Below are 15,818 nucleotides of genomic sequence, written 5' to 3' on the forward strand. Positions count from 1 at the left end.
AAAACCCCACTCATAGTCAAGACCATGCAAGTGAATTGCCCTGCAAATCGTGCACATGTAGAAGAATCAAGACATGCTACCTACAGCTGATGCACTGTAGCCTACTTTCCCCATCATTCAGATGGATAATTTCCCTCAGAGGAAATTATTTCCAAGGAATGATTCCATTTTATTTATTAATCAACAGGATCCTTGTAAAACAAGTTTGCAAACATTTGCTTTTAGTGTAGTGGCAAAATTAATGGTTCCATCTTCAGTTTATCCAAAAGGATTGTCTTTAGTATTTCGTTTATTTTCCCCATCTCACTGCAAGGCAGAACTGATTTGAACCCACAGATCTTACCTCTGTGGCTGAGCAGTGTTAGCTACTTTATAAATAGACTGTTTTTAATATTTAAACTGTTGGATTGGTAACTTAGAAAAACCATTTGGGGATTTTAATGAAATATTTAAAGCTTGAAAGCAGTCCTTCAGCAAGGCTTTTCTTCAGCACTGAATACTTCTGGAGGCTGACAGTCTCCGAGGTGCTACAAAATTCTGACAGGGACACATAGCTCTGGGAAGGTGCCCTCGCTTGCTGTGATTTAGCTGGGCAAAGCATTTCAAAACACAGTCCTAACCTTGCAGGTTGTTTTCCAGCCAGATATTTTAGGACTGATCAATAGCAAGCAGAATCAGAAAAGGTGACTGAGAGTCCAATTCTCCTGTTGCAGTCATGAATACGGAATGTGGCCGGTATTAATAAGATACAGTGAATTGGAGCTGTTTCATAAAGGGCTGCAGGGATATTACCAAAGCTAACATGGTTAGCCATGCACTTCTTTCCAGCGATGGGGAAGGACACAAAGCGCATGGCGGGTGGGCTCAAGGAAGCACAGTGCAAAGTTCCTGCAGGTCTGAGCAAGCAGAGTCAAGCACTCCCTACCAAACACATTTGCCCCCTGTCTGTTGCAGGTGTTTGGGGCTCTAAGTTATACTATTTTACAAATTATCACCTAATAATATTTTCCAAGAAGTGTCCTCTCTGCTTGCTTTGTTTCTGGATTAGCAGAACACGACTGAATAGGAACTTAAATCCAATTATCTCTAAGCTGCAGGAACATGTTTGGAGGCATGATATATGATGAATTTTTAACTGTTTCAAAGAGATTACAGTTTAAGAAAAAGGGACATCAGCAAGGATGAAAGAGATGAAGAAATAAAAAAAAGGATGATGATTTACAAGCAGGTCTTCTTTGTAAAACAGACAAATGTAGCACTTTGAATCGGGTATTTTTGAAAGAAGGCTGTCTTGTGGAAGGCAAAAACAAGGACAACCATTGGGAAGCCTGGTGGGATGGAGAGGAAGCAGGAAGGTAGGAGTTGTGAGGGCACCTACGGAGAGAAGATTATTCACATTTTCTATTCTTGGATTTGAAAGCCTGCTTGAAAAATTAGTCCTTCATACTGCATACAGCTACTTGCCAGTTACTCCCTAGGTGTCTCTGAATCACATCTGCCTCATTTACTTACAAAAGCAACTTGTTATTACAGTCAGCACAGCGCAGCTCATCAAGCTGTGAAAGTGGGAGCTGCAGTCAATGTCTGTGCATCACCAACAATTGCTGGCTAAGTGCTGATTTGAGAACCATTATACCAGTGGATGACGAACAATGGCTCGGGAACATGGCTTGATCCTCACGTCAGCAGGCTGAGCTTGTGACCATGGCAGTTGTTGAGAGGCAAAATAACCCACCTGCATCTGCTTCCTTCCAGAGAGATGTTTGCTAGGAAATAAAATGAGCACTGTATCCAGCCCCCACACAGCTATGATTTTGTCCATATTAAAAATCAATCAAACCAATAAGTTTAGACATTATATAAGGTTAGCTTGTCAATATTAAAATCAACTAAATCAATAAGGTTAAAATAAGGTTATGCATGTAACCTTACAATGTATCATAATCTTATTATAATATATATACTGTTCTGTTTACTAACACAGAGATGTAAGGTCAATGTCACCATCAGATCTGGGGGACATATCAAAAGCAGAATAGCAAGGAGCATTAGGGAAGGAAAAGTAACTCATTTTGCACATGGGAAAGTTTGCGTTACTGAACTTGGCAAAGCCCAAGTGATGGGAATAATGCATACCAGATGGACACCCAGCAGCGAAGAGGAAACCTACTGCTGAATGGCTAAGGGGAGATTTTGCTGTCATACTGGAAAAGAAGTGGTGCTGGCTTGCACACCAAATGCTGAAGTCATTGGTATATTTTGGGATCACTCAGATCTGCATTTTTTAAGGCCTGCACGTAATGCATATAAATCAATGCCCACTGAAGGCAGTAAAAGGACTCCAAATTATTTTATGTACACAATCCAATATGCTTGAAAGAAGAAAGTAAGGCTGGAAAGTAAAAAAAGTTGTAAGTGGCCTGAACTGACAAGCTCGGAGATCACGCAGAGAAGAAAAGCACCGACTGACTACAAGGCCACCCACACGAGGAGGAGTTAACGCTTCCAGGAAAGTAAGTAAACAGCTCTTCATGATACCAAAGTAATGAAGTCTGCACATGTAGGAGACATGGTGAAAATAACTGACATTATGGTGCATAAGTTGAGTGACAGATGAGCTATGCCACTGAAAGAGGAATGAACGAGCAACTCTCACAAGCAAGTCTATCCAGGACAGGTGCTGGGATCAGATACACCTTGAGCACGGAGAGTATCCATCTGCCAAAGACACTGGGCAGATGGAACCCCTTCTGGAGCCACCTGTGCAAACAGGAACCCAGCCAAAAGCCACTTCCTTGCAGACTTGTTAAGAAATCAGTTTTCTGAGAGCTGGACACTTAAAATAATCCCATAGTGAGAGCTCTAGAGAACACAAACGTACCCAGCTGAAACATCTGTAAGGGAAAAGACTTAAGACTTAGATATTTTTAAAGTATAGCTCAAATACAAGAGCAAGCGTATTGCAAGAATTGTGGTCCTTTCTATCCCACCACCGCTGCTGAATAGTGTCTGCAGCAATCCTTAAAACACACAATCCTTGACAGCTTGACTATGAAAAATAACAAACCAGCAATAATCATGATCCACATCTAGTCTGGACACTCCATACACACTTTCTGAAAGCACAGCACGTCCAAGAATGATCAGAGACCTATGACTTGTAACAATTAATAGGTTAGACATGGACCAAGCAGATCGTCAAAGGAAATGTGAGCTCTTCCCAAGAGAGACAGCATAAGTAGGAAAAATAAATTACTGCTGGAATTCTCAAATCAGAATAAAATTCCTCTCAACCAAGAAATTGGGGAAACAGCGAAGAGTGGATATTTTCCTGCTGCTAGAAAGAAACCAATGAAAAGACACACCTTCTCTCCCAGAAACGAAAGTGGGCAGAGACAGGATTACGCTGTGCAGCCGCAGGACAGTGCTCAACATCGGCTGCACATGTATTCCCAAGACACAGAAGCTCTTAAAATGGAGCTAACTTCAGATTAGTGGTCTGGTCTGAAGTACATTGTATTAATATATGTTCCTTACTGCCACTAAAGAGATATATTGGAGCACTGCACCTAAAATGAACCAGCAGAAAAGCAGGATAGTATGAGTCATACTTGTTCTTCATGAATTTATGCTGATGTCCAGGGCTCTTAGTGGGAAAGAGGAGTTACATTTGAGAAAAATCACAGGACACAGTAAGTTGTCCTGGTTTACCATCTGTACACCAGAGCTCTTAGACAGTATTTCAGGTGTTTGTATCCTGACTGGCTAATGACTTTCGATTTCCCCACAAAATTCCTTTTCACAAGCACAGCTACACTGCTTATCAATTCTGACTTTTCAGCAGTTTATCAGATTCAACCCAGGTTACAGCCTATTTTTTTCCCCCTGAACACCCCACATAGCAACAACTTGAGGACACTTCCTGTCAACTCCAGAATAAAAGTGTTCTGGCTCAATAACCACTCAATCTGCAGCTGCAGAGCTCCGTCCGAGCCATAATTGTTACTTTAGGAGCTGGAGCAGCCCTCCGGTAAACATCCAATTACTATTCACTGCACACGCAAAGCAGAGCTGTGTTCCTTTCGAGCAGCCCCAGCAGCCTTGATTTGAAGATTTCACTAGTCTTGAGGAGACCTAATTTGCATGATTTCAGACAGGACACTCTCTGAAATCCTTCTGTGTAAGGCATTGCTTCCTTACAACTAGCTCAGGCAACAAGAGCTGGTCAGTACCCACAGCAGGTGAAAGAGAAATGGCTTTGGCAAGACTTACATCAGCCACAGGGATTAGAGTGTCAGCGAGGTGACCAATTCGGTTCTTTCTGTACAGCCAGGACATCAGCAGGATCCCCAGAGCCACATCAATCAGCAGAGAGACAAAGATATTGGCTTTCCTGCATGCAGAATAAGGAGAAACAGTGTTAGAGAAAAAGGACAGACAGTGTTTCATGTTTCAATGACAACTGTTGGCTTCACTTCCATTGCTTCTTTAATGTCCCAGGGACATCAGGACAATTTATTGAAGAAGCACAGTGTAGAGATCTTTTGGCTTTCAGTGGTGTGCTGTTACTTCTGTGGCCAAACATGGAGCCACTCAGACCCACCACATCACAGAACCTTTTTAGTAAGGGGAGTGAAGAGCGGGATTGAAGCTGCAAAGAGGAATGTTAGACAAGGTGTGTGTGTGTGTGTGTATACACACTCAGGAGGGGATTTACCAATACTAAGGGGCTAAGGGCACCAGCACCTGCAGTATCCACATAGAGATCCAATGGCTTTCCAAGAGGTACACTTTACCAGAACCACTAGTGAATGTAATAAACAGTGCTTCTGGGTTCATAGACATACCCAGATGGGCTGCTGAACTACCCCTTCGCTGCTAGAGTTTCTGAATGAAATTCCATTATGTGAGTTATTCAGGAAATCATATTGAACAATCACAGTTACTTCTGGCCTTCAAATCTGCTAATCTATTTTAAATGTTCCCTGGGAGTCTATTACTGCAGGATCAGAGAACCACATGGAACAAGGCTCACTGTGTAATGGCCATAGGGCATTCAGTATCTGTCTCAGATCTCTGCCTCTCCCTGTTCCACTCACTCTGCTGCATGTTTGCTTTTTCTGTTACACTGACTTTTCTTACTGCTGTCGGAGTCTCTGGTCTCCAGTTACTGCAAGAAAGATTCCCCAAAAGACTGGGTGAAAGAGGGAAGCATTTAGACCTTTCTGCTCTTATGGAAAGTGTCACTGAATACTGACTGCAGTTTTTGGTTAACAGCAGCATATGTGAAAGCAACGAGCTTGTGGGAGTAGTGACAGCAAAGCACTGCACACGTGGACACAGTATAAGCTTTCTGTGGGCAATAGTGTGATTGCCTTTTCCAGGCTGGGGATAAAGGCATATATCTGGCAAAAGGCATAATTAATATATAAACAAAGCGCAGAGTAAAGATCTGCAAACTAGCAGGGAGTAGAACAAGTGAGGCAACATAACATGGTGCAGGGAGGACCCCATAGTGTTGTGTGGGCACAGGATCCATGGTTTGGGTTCCCCAAAGGAGACAGGGCTAGAGCAAAGACACACGCTACTTGAAGTGTACTCCATACCTCATTAGTTGAGTCTGGTTTTGAGCCTTCTTGTTGCTGCTGACGACCTGGAGGTGCTGTAGGCGATGTCCCAGCTGCTCACAAATTGAGAGTTTGCTCCATAAGAAAGACAAAGGCCAAAACTTCAGCACCCTGCAGAAACACCATGGGAAAGTCCCCTTTTGCTTTTGCCATACAGCAGGCTGTACAGCGTACAAACCCCATGCAAAACATGCAGGGTAAAGTTAAGGTTGTGTAACCAGGTACAGTGTCAACATATCAACATTCAAGAATATTAGATGTTAACTGCTCTCTTAAAGGTTAACAGAATTAAGGCAGCCTTTCCAGATCAAGACATCTAAAGAAGACAACTCAATCTCTCATTTCCATTCTCTAAAACCAAGTGTCTCATTCTTCCAAGGAAGCCAGAACACAATCCTGATTCCACCCTGTGCTTTGAGATACATCCCTGGGATTGCACATTGCTGTAAGTCTCCAGGAGATGAGTCAAGGAAGTTGTGTGTACAGTGCAACAACACAACATGGTGCAACTGCTTCACAAATCCCAACGTTACAAGTCACAAGTCTCTGTCTAGTGTGAGCTTGCTATAACAAACAGTTGTGCTCTCCCTGCAGTTTCTGTCCCTTTTCTCTTTTCTTTTTCTTCACTTGATCCCTTTCTTCTTTTTTTCTTTATTACTTCCAAATTCCTGTCTCAGGGTCTTCATTTCTATCTTCTCTCCACCACCTTGCCAAGGTTGACCATCATTATATAGATAACGTGACATTTAGCATTTAATTAGGTTTTAAAGTTGACATCCACATTAGGCTTGTAGGAGTGGAAACATTCACGCGGTTCTATGACTCAGAAAACAAGTACTAAATGATGCTCAATTATTTTGGGGTGTTACTTTTATTATCACACAATCTAAAAAGAAAGGAAGGCTGGTGATTTACACAATCTAAAATGATACCACTGGATGCAGGCCAGTCAAAGAATACACAGCAGTGGTATAGCAACACAAGGCACATTTGTTGTGAGGAATAAATTCTAATGTGGACATAATTTGGTTCACTTCTTTCCTGTACACAGTGGTTGTTTCACTGTTTTCATAGTGTCTCACTGTTTCTTACTAAAGGTCCAGGAATCTATGTCCACTTTTAGTCACCTCCTTCACCTACTCTCTCTTACTGCTTTGGCATCTTCCTCCAGTTTACATTCATTTCAAATGCTAAAATTATTCCTGGTATCCTGCTTCGCTTTTGAAATTGTACAGATGTTCAGATCATTAGTGAGTGCAGCCTGGAGATGTCCCTGCAACGTGGGTATGCATTCCCCGGGTTTCATCCGGAGGACTTCAGCCTGTTGGTCAGCAGCAGAGCACTTCCAGGACTGGCCTGGACAAAACACAATATGGGCAGACTGGGGCTATTTAGACAATTTACACAGATCACAAGGGTATGGCTCATTCAAAATCCTCTTAGGCTCACTGTGGTTGTTATCCCCTTCCTCTCCCCATCCTCCTGAGCCCTTTCAACCGTACTTTGCACAACACTTGTCAGTTTAAAAAAACAGAGTGCTGAAGTCCCCCCTTCCCCCTCCCCATTCAAATTTCAGATACATTGGTTTTGAAATACATGCAGCGTGCTGTGAATCATTCTTAATTTAAGGGCTCTGAGTTACTCAGCTCTTCGTTACAGCCTCCCACCTTAGAGACAAATGAACGTGCTGTTCTTCAGCTGACTTGTCAGGAGGTGATATCTAAAGTGGCGGAGGAAAGAGCACAGTGCAGGGGAGGGAGATGTGGGGGGCGGCTGCACCGGCCACTGATCTCAAAGACCTGGGGTCGCAGATTCACTGAGGCACAAGCACAGATGAGTTTTCTCTTCCAATTATATCCTAGCTCAGTGGTTACAAATTCTGGTGTGGCAAACCTCTGCTAGAGCAGAGAATTGGACTTGAAATGCAAAGAAGGGGGAAGGAGAAATGCTCTACCTGTGTGGTTATGTACAGACCAATGAAGGTGAAAAATTACTGGTCAAACCAACAGCTGTCAGACCATCTCAGTTCAGGTAGAAGACAACGGCTCTGGGGCCCCGTGTGAAACACTCACTGGGCTGACAGTCTCCCCGTTCTCTCCCAGTGACGTGTGTCTCTTACCATTCATCGCTGCCCCACAACTCCCCGAGCCAGAGGCAGCCAAGCTTGAGGGTCAGCCACCAACCAGACACCCCTGGTCTCCTGCACCGAAGGAAAGGACAGGCTGCTGCTCTCTTCTGCCTCAGGGATCTCTTGCACAAACGAGAATGATTTCCAAAGCAGCTTCATCCCCAGGAGCATCCCCCAACATGCACACCCAGGGGGTAAATGCATCTCCTTGATTGAATAGGATGGACCCAAAAGACACATCAGGGCTCTGTGCTTGTCCATACTACAACTGACTCTCTTTTCTTTCCACTTACCATCAAGAGGACAACCTCTATTCCACTAATATACTTTCTTCGGAAAGTAAATACATGCACACAATTACTTAAAGAAAATTACAAACACACTGAAAAAAGCTCACTGTAATAGTTACAAGATGTGCTACGGACACTCTCATCCCTAAGAGTACCGAGGAAGAAAGCCAAAAATATTTATTGCGTGGTCTCCTACCCCTATGCATACTGACTATGCATTGCCATAAATGCTCCCACTTGTTTACCACACATTATATGGAATAATTTTCAGAAGTGCTGTGGAAAACCACACAAATGAAAAAACACCAACCAAAAACTGATGCTGTGTCACCACATTATTTACGCAGCAGATCTTTGGGGTATTTCCAAATACAAGGAATTTTAACAATAAATTAACATAGCCTGCATGAATAAATCTTGATTTTCCAATCCAACTTTTTCCAAAAGCGAGAGTGGATTTTCCAGATATCAGATCAAAAGCAATCTTTCCAAATCAGGATCACACACAAATGTTAAAGCTCCATTAACGAGAACCCCCAGCTGTCACTCTGCTCCCTGTAGAAACTGCAGGAATAGTCCCTCCCTCCCTTCTGGATAAGGAATCAGAGGTCATGGTGTTTACAAACAGGCTTTTTTAAAAAGGAGCACACAGTTTATTGCTTCAATACTAAATCATCCTGATGTCCTCAACAGCACACTAGAGACCTTCAGCGGTGATGGAAATTCTGCACACAAGTCCCTCTGAAGAGAGAATTGCAATGGACATCCCTTAGCACAAGGTGGTGCTGAAGAAATGTGTTAATTTGAGATGCACAGGACTTGAGAGCACTCGATGAGCTCGGACTGATGTTAGTGCTCACTTCCTGAGATTTCTATAGTTGCTACTCTGCTTCACTGGGGCAAATACACAATAGTGGCATATCCAAAAAAGCCCCCAGCCTGAGAGGACATTGCTGATCTCTTTCTTTAGCTTTTCAAAGCTGACTATCCCTTAATGTCACAAAAACCTGGAAAGGAGAAGTCCTGTGATCAGAAGGAGCAAAAACCTGGTAGATCTTATTTCATGGGACATCCTGTCCCAGCACAGGGAGGAGGGGACTGGAAGGACACCCGCATGTAATATTCTTGAACCCTCCCTGCCTTGTGTGTGTTGGTACAAAGGAGGCTGTACCACACACCACATGGCAAATTGAACTAAATCACATTAAATTACTCAGAAGGTCAAGCAGGAGGTTTGTCATAAAGCCAGGTACTAATATCTCTTCTCCAAGACTGCTGTTTTAAAACACTTGTAAGATAAGTAAGTATCAGTCTGATACTACAGGTGAGGAAAACAAAGCAGAAAGTAACCTGTATCTACCTCCCAAGGTTAAGAACAAGTTCAGCCTGGGTTTTCCACACAGGAAGCCTCGCATTCTGCCCGCTGGTACATCCAGCTGCCTGCCAGCCTGGCTGCTGCTCCAGCTCCAAATGCCCTGACTGGGTCTGGGAAAAGCCGAAATCAAAATAGCTGCTGATAAGCTGGGTAGCAGGTCTCTGTGCCCAACTTGCCAGACTGAGCTTGAGCTCCCTCCTTGCAAGCGGGTCTGCGCTTCTGCAGCACACCTCTGTGTCCTGTGTCTGTCAGTCACATCAGGTCCGTCATTCTGATCATAACCTGCTGGACTCTGTCTGCTGGGGCTGAGGTGCACAAGAGGGGCTAGACAGCTGCCGGAACCACCGGGGAAGGACTTCTCAGAAAAACTCCACAAGAGGCATATTCACCTGTCAGTTAGTGCCCTGCTCTGCAGTCCATACCTATTATGTCACTTGCTGTACCATATAAACGCCCTTTCACACACTGGTGATCGCAGAATTAAGAAAATATACCAAAGAGACATATAAAGTCCATGAAACTACAAGCAGTACCAGCAGATATGATGTGACATCTACTCATGAAAGAAACGATTCTGTATCAATTGTACTTCTTACTGGGGTTGAGCAGGAACCCTGCAAATGTCTAAATATTAATTACTTTTCCATGCCAAATGTAGGCTGGCTGATGTCACATCACTTACCTGCTCCTGCAGATCCCAGAGATAAGTGAAAGCAGGAATGTCAGCAGCATGCAGGCAGGCACAGAAGCTTGCTTCATCAGCTCCACGATGATACTCGCTTCAACGCCATCCGACTGCCAGTGGGTCAGCTTGATGGGCCCATCATCGTATCTGTCCGTCATGAACAGTATCTTGCTCTTCGCAACTGTGTCAAAGATGGCAGAGAGCTTTGAAGCATCATCTGCCTTGGGGTCGGTGGCCAAAGGGGGATGTAGATGGGAAAGCATGACTTTGCGCTGGTCATAGTACACTAAGATGATTTCTTCTTCCTTAGGGTTGTTAGAGTGTTTCTGAAGGGTAGAACAGCTCCAGAATTTGCTGTCTCCTTCTTTGCTTATCTGAATCCAGGGCTCATGGGAGAATATTGTCCCAAGGTCCTCCAAGAACTCACTCAGACTCTTTTCTTTCTCCTGCTTGCTGTTGCTCCACGAGCCAAGCACAGAAACACTGACTTTAGTCACCCGTTCGACTTCGCTGAGATACTGCTTCACCTGGACAGGAATAAAAGGGAAATGGACCACAGCGAGGATAACAGCAGAATTCTGTTCTGAGATCCAGCGGCCGATCAAAATGCCACTTTCTGCTGAGGAGCAGCACGATGGAAAAAAGACTTTAAGTACCATGGCAGCAATCCTGACAGAACGGTATACCTGCCAAATGAACCCAGAAATAAAACTTGAGAATGGCGATTACATGCAAGGAAAATTAGAGCTGACCAAAGTAACTGGTGAGGAGGCTCAGTCAAGTTTTAAAACACTAAGTCCAACCATTTGCCTTTGCACTGAAACTACATAACAACCTTAGTGACCAACAGAGATTTCAATCCAGAGAAGTATTTAGGAGGTTCTTGACAAACTGCAGTCTTTGAAGTGAAGGGTATTGAGCTTGGACTTTCTCAGCAAAGCCCTTCTCCCAGTCTTGGGGCTGCATTTCATGACAACAGTCTGAGCCGCACAGCCTGTCTGAGCAGCCAAGATAAGGAATCCTCAGACCCTGGATCTGATGGTGGCACTTCCTAGAAAAAGGACTATACCACGGCTCACCATGATGCCTCTGAGGAATATTTCCTCCTGTTACCGACAATCAAATATTGCTTTATGCTATAAAGCAAGATAGTTACAGAGCCCCCTTTATCATCTCAGAACCCAGAGCTGTGGTCTGCAACAAACTCACTGAAAAACCTTGGTCACATCACTCATCTCCTCTCGTCACACTCCCCTCATCCGGGAGCAAAGAAGATAATTTTGTCAAAGGGGAATATAGTGATTAATGACTGAAGTTTAAGTAGCAGTGTTAATTCATTAGATACAAGATCCTAAAATAGGAGAAGCATCTCTGCTTTATCAGTGTTCTTCATCTACAATATTTTTCTCCATGTCATTAAGTAAACATTTCAATGGCTTTGTAAGACTTGTACAAAAAGGAGCTCTGAGGCAGTTGACAATGTCTCTTTAAATAAGGCGGAGGTTTCTAACAGAAATATAATTGCAGTAAGGAGGGTGCTGGCGCAGAACAGTCGGCATCCAGCACCCGTTGTCCTTTCCCGTCCTTCAGCGCTTTGTTAGAGATGTGAGAACTCCACAGGCCCCCGAGGCTGGCTCCTGCGAGGGACCCAGTCAGTCGGAAAGAGGAACACAGAGTGTATTTATAACGTGTAAAGAGGATGCGCAATGTGGAGGTCCCTGGTGGTTTTGGTTTTCTCTCTTTTTAATAGAGGACAATTATCTAGTAAATCTCAGCACGTGGCAGTTTGCTACGGCATGGAGGAGGTGATGGGGAAGCAGCAAAGGCGAGTGATTGACCTCTTCCCAGCCCCACAGCCCTGTCAAGTCCAGCAGTGGGAGATGTCTGCTCACGGGTGAGCTGTCAGCCCCTCCAGGCAGCAAGGTGAAGTTTCCTTGGTGCACAGCTTGCTCCTCTGACAGGAAAAGCTCCGCGGCTGCTGCGTTTGCAAAGAGTAATGTATTTTTCCTGGGACTGAATTCTCCCTTTACTGCAAAACTGCAAAGCACGCCCCAAGACTTCCCTTCGAACAGACGTAAGGGTGCTCTCTGCCCCACAGACTCTCCAGCCCACTGCCGGATTTGGAAGCCATGGAGGGACTTGCAGCTCTCCCACCTGGACCAGAGGGATAACCTGTGAGACACAGTCTGTGAGACAGCAGGTTCTCAGAAGGCTCTCAAATAATACGGGTTTTTCCAAAGGGCTGCAAGGGTCCAGCAGAAAGGGAAGTGGAAAGATGCACCAAACGAAGGGCAGAAAAATGGCAGATGAGACACCCTGAGAAAGTAACGGGGCAGGACACCAGGCGTGGGAAAGACCAAAGGCTTGCAGTACAGTTGAAAAACTTCACCTTTCACCAGACAAAATTTAATTACTATTAGGCCCAAATGGACTGAAAAAAAGGCATCCAAGCTTACTTTTCACTTCTATTGAAATAGCTAAGACTTGAGAATTTTTTTTTTCTGAAGACCATGAAAGCAACAAGGAACACATATCCTATCTGAAAGAGTTGTTCCTGGCACACATAGGAAACCTCATTGAAAATCAGCTAACAGACACAAATCATTAGACTGGCCCTTAAAAGAGTTTGAAATAAACTGCATCCCTTACATTTTGCTTTTGTTTTACAAAGACAGTGTAGTTTGTCCAAGGACGCTGGGCCAAAACGGTCTTCCCTGCACCACGTCTCCTATCTCTCAGCCTAACTCAGACTGTTAATGACACATTACCAGGTGGTAAGATGAGATCTACTTCAGGACTGAGCTTTAGGTTTGAAAAAAAGATGGGTTTTTTCCCCTCATAAGATCCACAGACATATTCCCAGGAAAAAAAGAAATAAATTATATCAATACAGGGGGTCTGAAAGGAAAAATAACAGATTGAACATGTCAAAAATGTACATACATGCATATGCTCAGGAATTATTTAAAATAATATAAATTTAGCTAGTGTGCTAACATTCTAGCCGTATCACAGTACCAAAACCTTATAAGTGAAGTTTACCAATAACTGAATACTATAAAAACTGAAACTGAGCTCAATATTTTAAAGAACCTCCCCCCAAAAGAAGAAAATAATACCTTAATGGTTTTTTCAGTATTTCTATTTTAATTACCAAAACTACCACCAGTAATATTGGAGAGGTAACTTTTTAGAGTTGAATTTGCATTCTTCTTTTTCCTCCAGAGATGTCACAGTTGCTTGAGTGCATTGTTACAAGAGATTTCGGTGTCCCTGCCCAGCTCTCTTTCTTACAGGTTTGTCCATAGAGTGGACATCTCAGAGAATTATCAACTTACTCTTAATCCAAACACTTGTTTTTCAATGAGTTTTTTTTTTTTTTAATAGCCATAGTCACCTAGGAAAACTTCTCATGGAGGAGAAACACTTTTCATCCTTCTCTGTTTTGTGAGTTTTCCCTAATACCTTCTCCAACTTTAAATTAAATTAGTTTTATTCAGCTAACTACATTGGCTGTAGCTCAGGTCAAATAATGCCCAAGTACACCATCTGCAGATATGGCAGAGAAGACCCAGATACAGTTTTCAGGCTGTAGGAAGTATCTCAATAGTTGAAAAGCAGTCAAACAACTATTCACATGTTAATGTGAATATCGTAGTAACCAGGGAGCTCAGACAGCAGGGCTTGTATTGCCAAATCCACGACTGGTAATGCAACCCACCTCATCCATTGCAATAGGCTGTCTGAAATCTAAAGTTGACATTTTAATGTCAGCACAGTCAATTGTTTCACTGCTGCTAATTTTAACAGGAAGATATTTGTACATGTATATATGCTTAGTCCCTGCTCATGGAGTGCCTAAAGTCTTCCAGATCTGCTCACTTCTGCTGGAAACCCCCAGCTTTTCCCCGAGATGCCACAGATCATCAACGCAACCATCTTGGGTGCAGGAAAACCAACAACAGACACCATCTAAAACGTATCAACGCAACCAACAAATGAAGAAAGGACCCCAGGTCTGGTTCATTTCAGAATTTTAGACAGAAAAGCGACATTGAACAGCGGGATGTGGCCCTGGTCTCACAACACAAACTGCCCCATCACCAGTCACGCCAGAGGCCCTGACCCCTTGGCAAACGCACGGCTGAGCATGCCCAGGTCTTTCCATGGGGTTCATTACATCTCCTGTTCCAGGAGGTACAGAAAGCACGGACAAGCTGCCCACGGCCGCCCCGGTGAGCGGGAGCGGGGCTCTGTCCCTGCAAAACCCACCGACTTCTTGCTCATCCACTTTTTATTCCAGTTTTTAACTGAGATCTCAGGGCACGGGCGGGCTGACACACCGCAGCAATGAAATGCCTCCTCCCCCGCACCTCTCGTTCCCTCTAAGGCGGATTTAATCACCAGCCCCTGGCCCTACGGCTGCCCCCACACCACCGACGGGACCCCGCGCCGCCCCCCAGCGCAGGCTGTCCCCGGGCCGGTAGGGGCACCGCCGCCAGCCAGGCCTCGGCGGGAGGGTCCCCCCGCTCCCCCGCGCCGCCCCGGCCCTGCCCGCACCGCCTACCGCCCGCTCCGCCGCGCCGGCCGCTTCCGGGGGCCGGTTGCTCGGAGACGCCGCTGGTGCCGGGCTGTGCACCGCAGCGGGCCCGGCCGGCGCCGGAAACCGCGCTCCCGCGTTCCGCCCGCGCTGCGGGGCTGCCCCGGTGCCCGGCGCTCTTCCCGGTTCCCCCTTCCCCCCGGTTCTTGGGGCCGCCCCGCCCAGCGGGCTGCAGAGGGCCCGGAGCCGCCGCGGCGGAGCTCAGCCTCGGCTTACCCGGCAGCGCTGCTCGCCGGAGCCTCGTCCGGGACTCGCCCAACGCCGAGAGCTGGGCGGTGGGGCTGCCGGCTGGGGTGGCCGATAAGGAGCCTCAGCCGTGCAGTCACCCGGGCCTGGCAGGGCTGGGAACCCGCCTTCCCCCATGGGACCCTGTTGTGCCCCATCCCCAATGGCCAGAGACTTGCCTTGCCAGCGAGCTCGGGAGGGCACTGGGCAACTGGAGGGAGTAGGAGCGGGTGTGGAGGGATGGGCGAGACTCAAAGTTTGGGTTTTTTTCTGATGGGTGCCACAGAATTGGAAGTAAGGTGGGGAAGACTGTTTTTCTGGGAGCTCACATGAAGGCAGGGGATGGAACAGGCTTATCCCTGTTGGCCATACCACGCAGCCTCCCGCCCTGCTGCTGGGCAGGCTACCGGGCCTGCCTTGCTCTGCAAGGAGAGCGGGTCTGGGAGGGCACCACAGGGCGTCCATTGTCCTTAGTGCTCCTTCCAGGGCCAGGAAAGCGAGAGGGTCCTCTCTGGGTTTTGTTTGGGATGAGAAGCAGTGGCTGGACTTGGGTCTTGGACATCAGCAGAGGAGTCACGCAGAATTGTGCCCACAGCAAGGGCTGGAGAAGGGAGAGGAAACAACGCCTTTCCCTCTGCCACCACACCCTGCCCGCTGTCCCTGGCCCGGGCCGATAACAGCAGCGGCTGTGGCGCCCGGAACCTTCCTCTCCAGGGGAGAACAAGACCGCAGGGCAGGCTCAGCCCCAGGATGTGGGTTGATGTGAACAATTCTACATGCTCATATGCAATTTACTCCATGCAGTAGTTGTTGCTTCCCTGTAGAGGTCAGGAATGTAGCATAGAATGGGTTACCTTCATTTTACTGTTCTCCTGAAGTCTGGTGCAA

General features: G+C 45.8%; 1 protein-coding gene across 3 annotated transcripts in view; it reads right to left on the minus strand.

The window, feature by feature from the left end:
• Window positions 1–14,986, minus strand: part of PIGQ (phosphatidylinositol glycan anchor biosynthesis class Q) — a 35,766-nt gene extending 20,780 nt beyond the window's left edge. Inside the window, exons 1-4 of one of the 3 annotated variants that reach the window (XM_080353731.1) lie at window positions 14,922–14,986; window positions 10,103–10,791; window positions 5,607–5,738; window positions 4,273–4,393 (exon numbers count right to left, since the gene is read on the minus strand). In XM_080353731.1, the coding sequence (XP_080209857.1) occupies window positions 4,273–4,393; window positions 5,607–5,738; window positions 10,103–10,764 (915 nt within the window). In that variant the 5' untranslated portion in view covers window positions 10,765–10,791; window positions 14,922–14,986. Of the gene's footprint in view, window positions 1–4,272; window positions 4,394–5,606; window positions 5,739–10,102; window positions 10,792–14,665; window positions 14,799–14,921 lie in introns of those variants that run through there. The other 2 variants (XM_080353729.1, XM_080353730.1) reach the window with 2 other exon arrangements.
• Window positions 14,987–15,818: the final 832 nt, after the last annotated feature.

This window comes from Nesoenas mayeri, assembly GCF_963082525.1.
Source record: "Nesoenas mayeri genome assembly, chromosome: 15".
Taxonomy (NCBI): Eukaryota; Metazoa; Chordata; class Aves; order Columbiformes; family Columbidae; genus Nesoenas; species Nesoenas mayeri.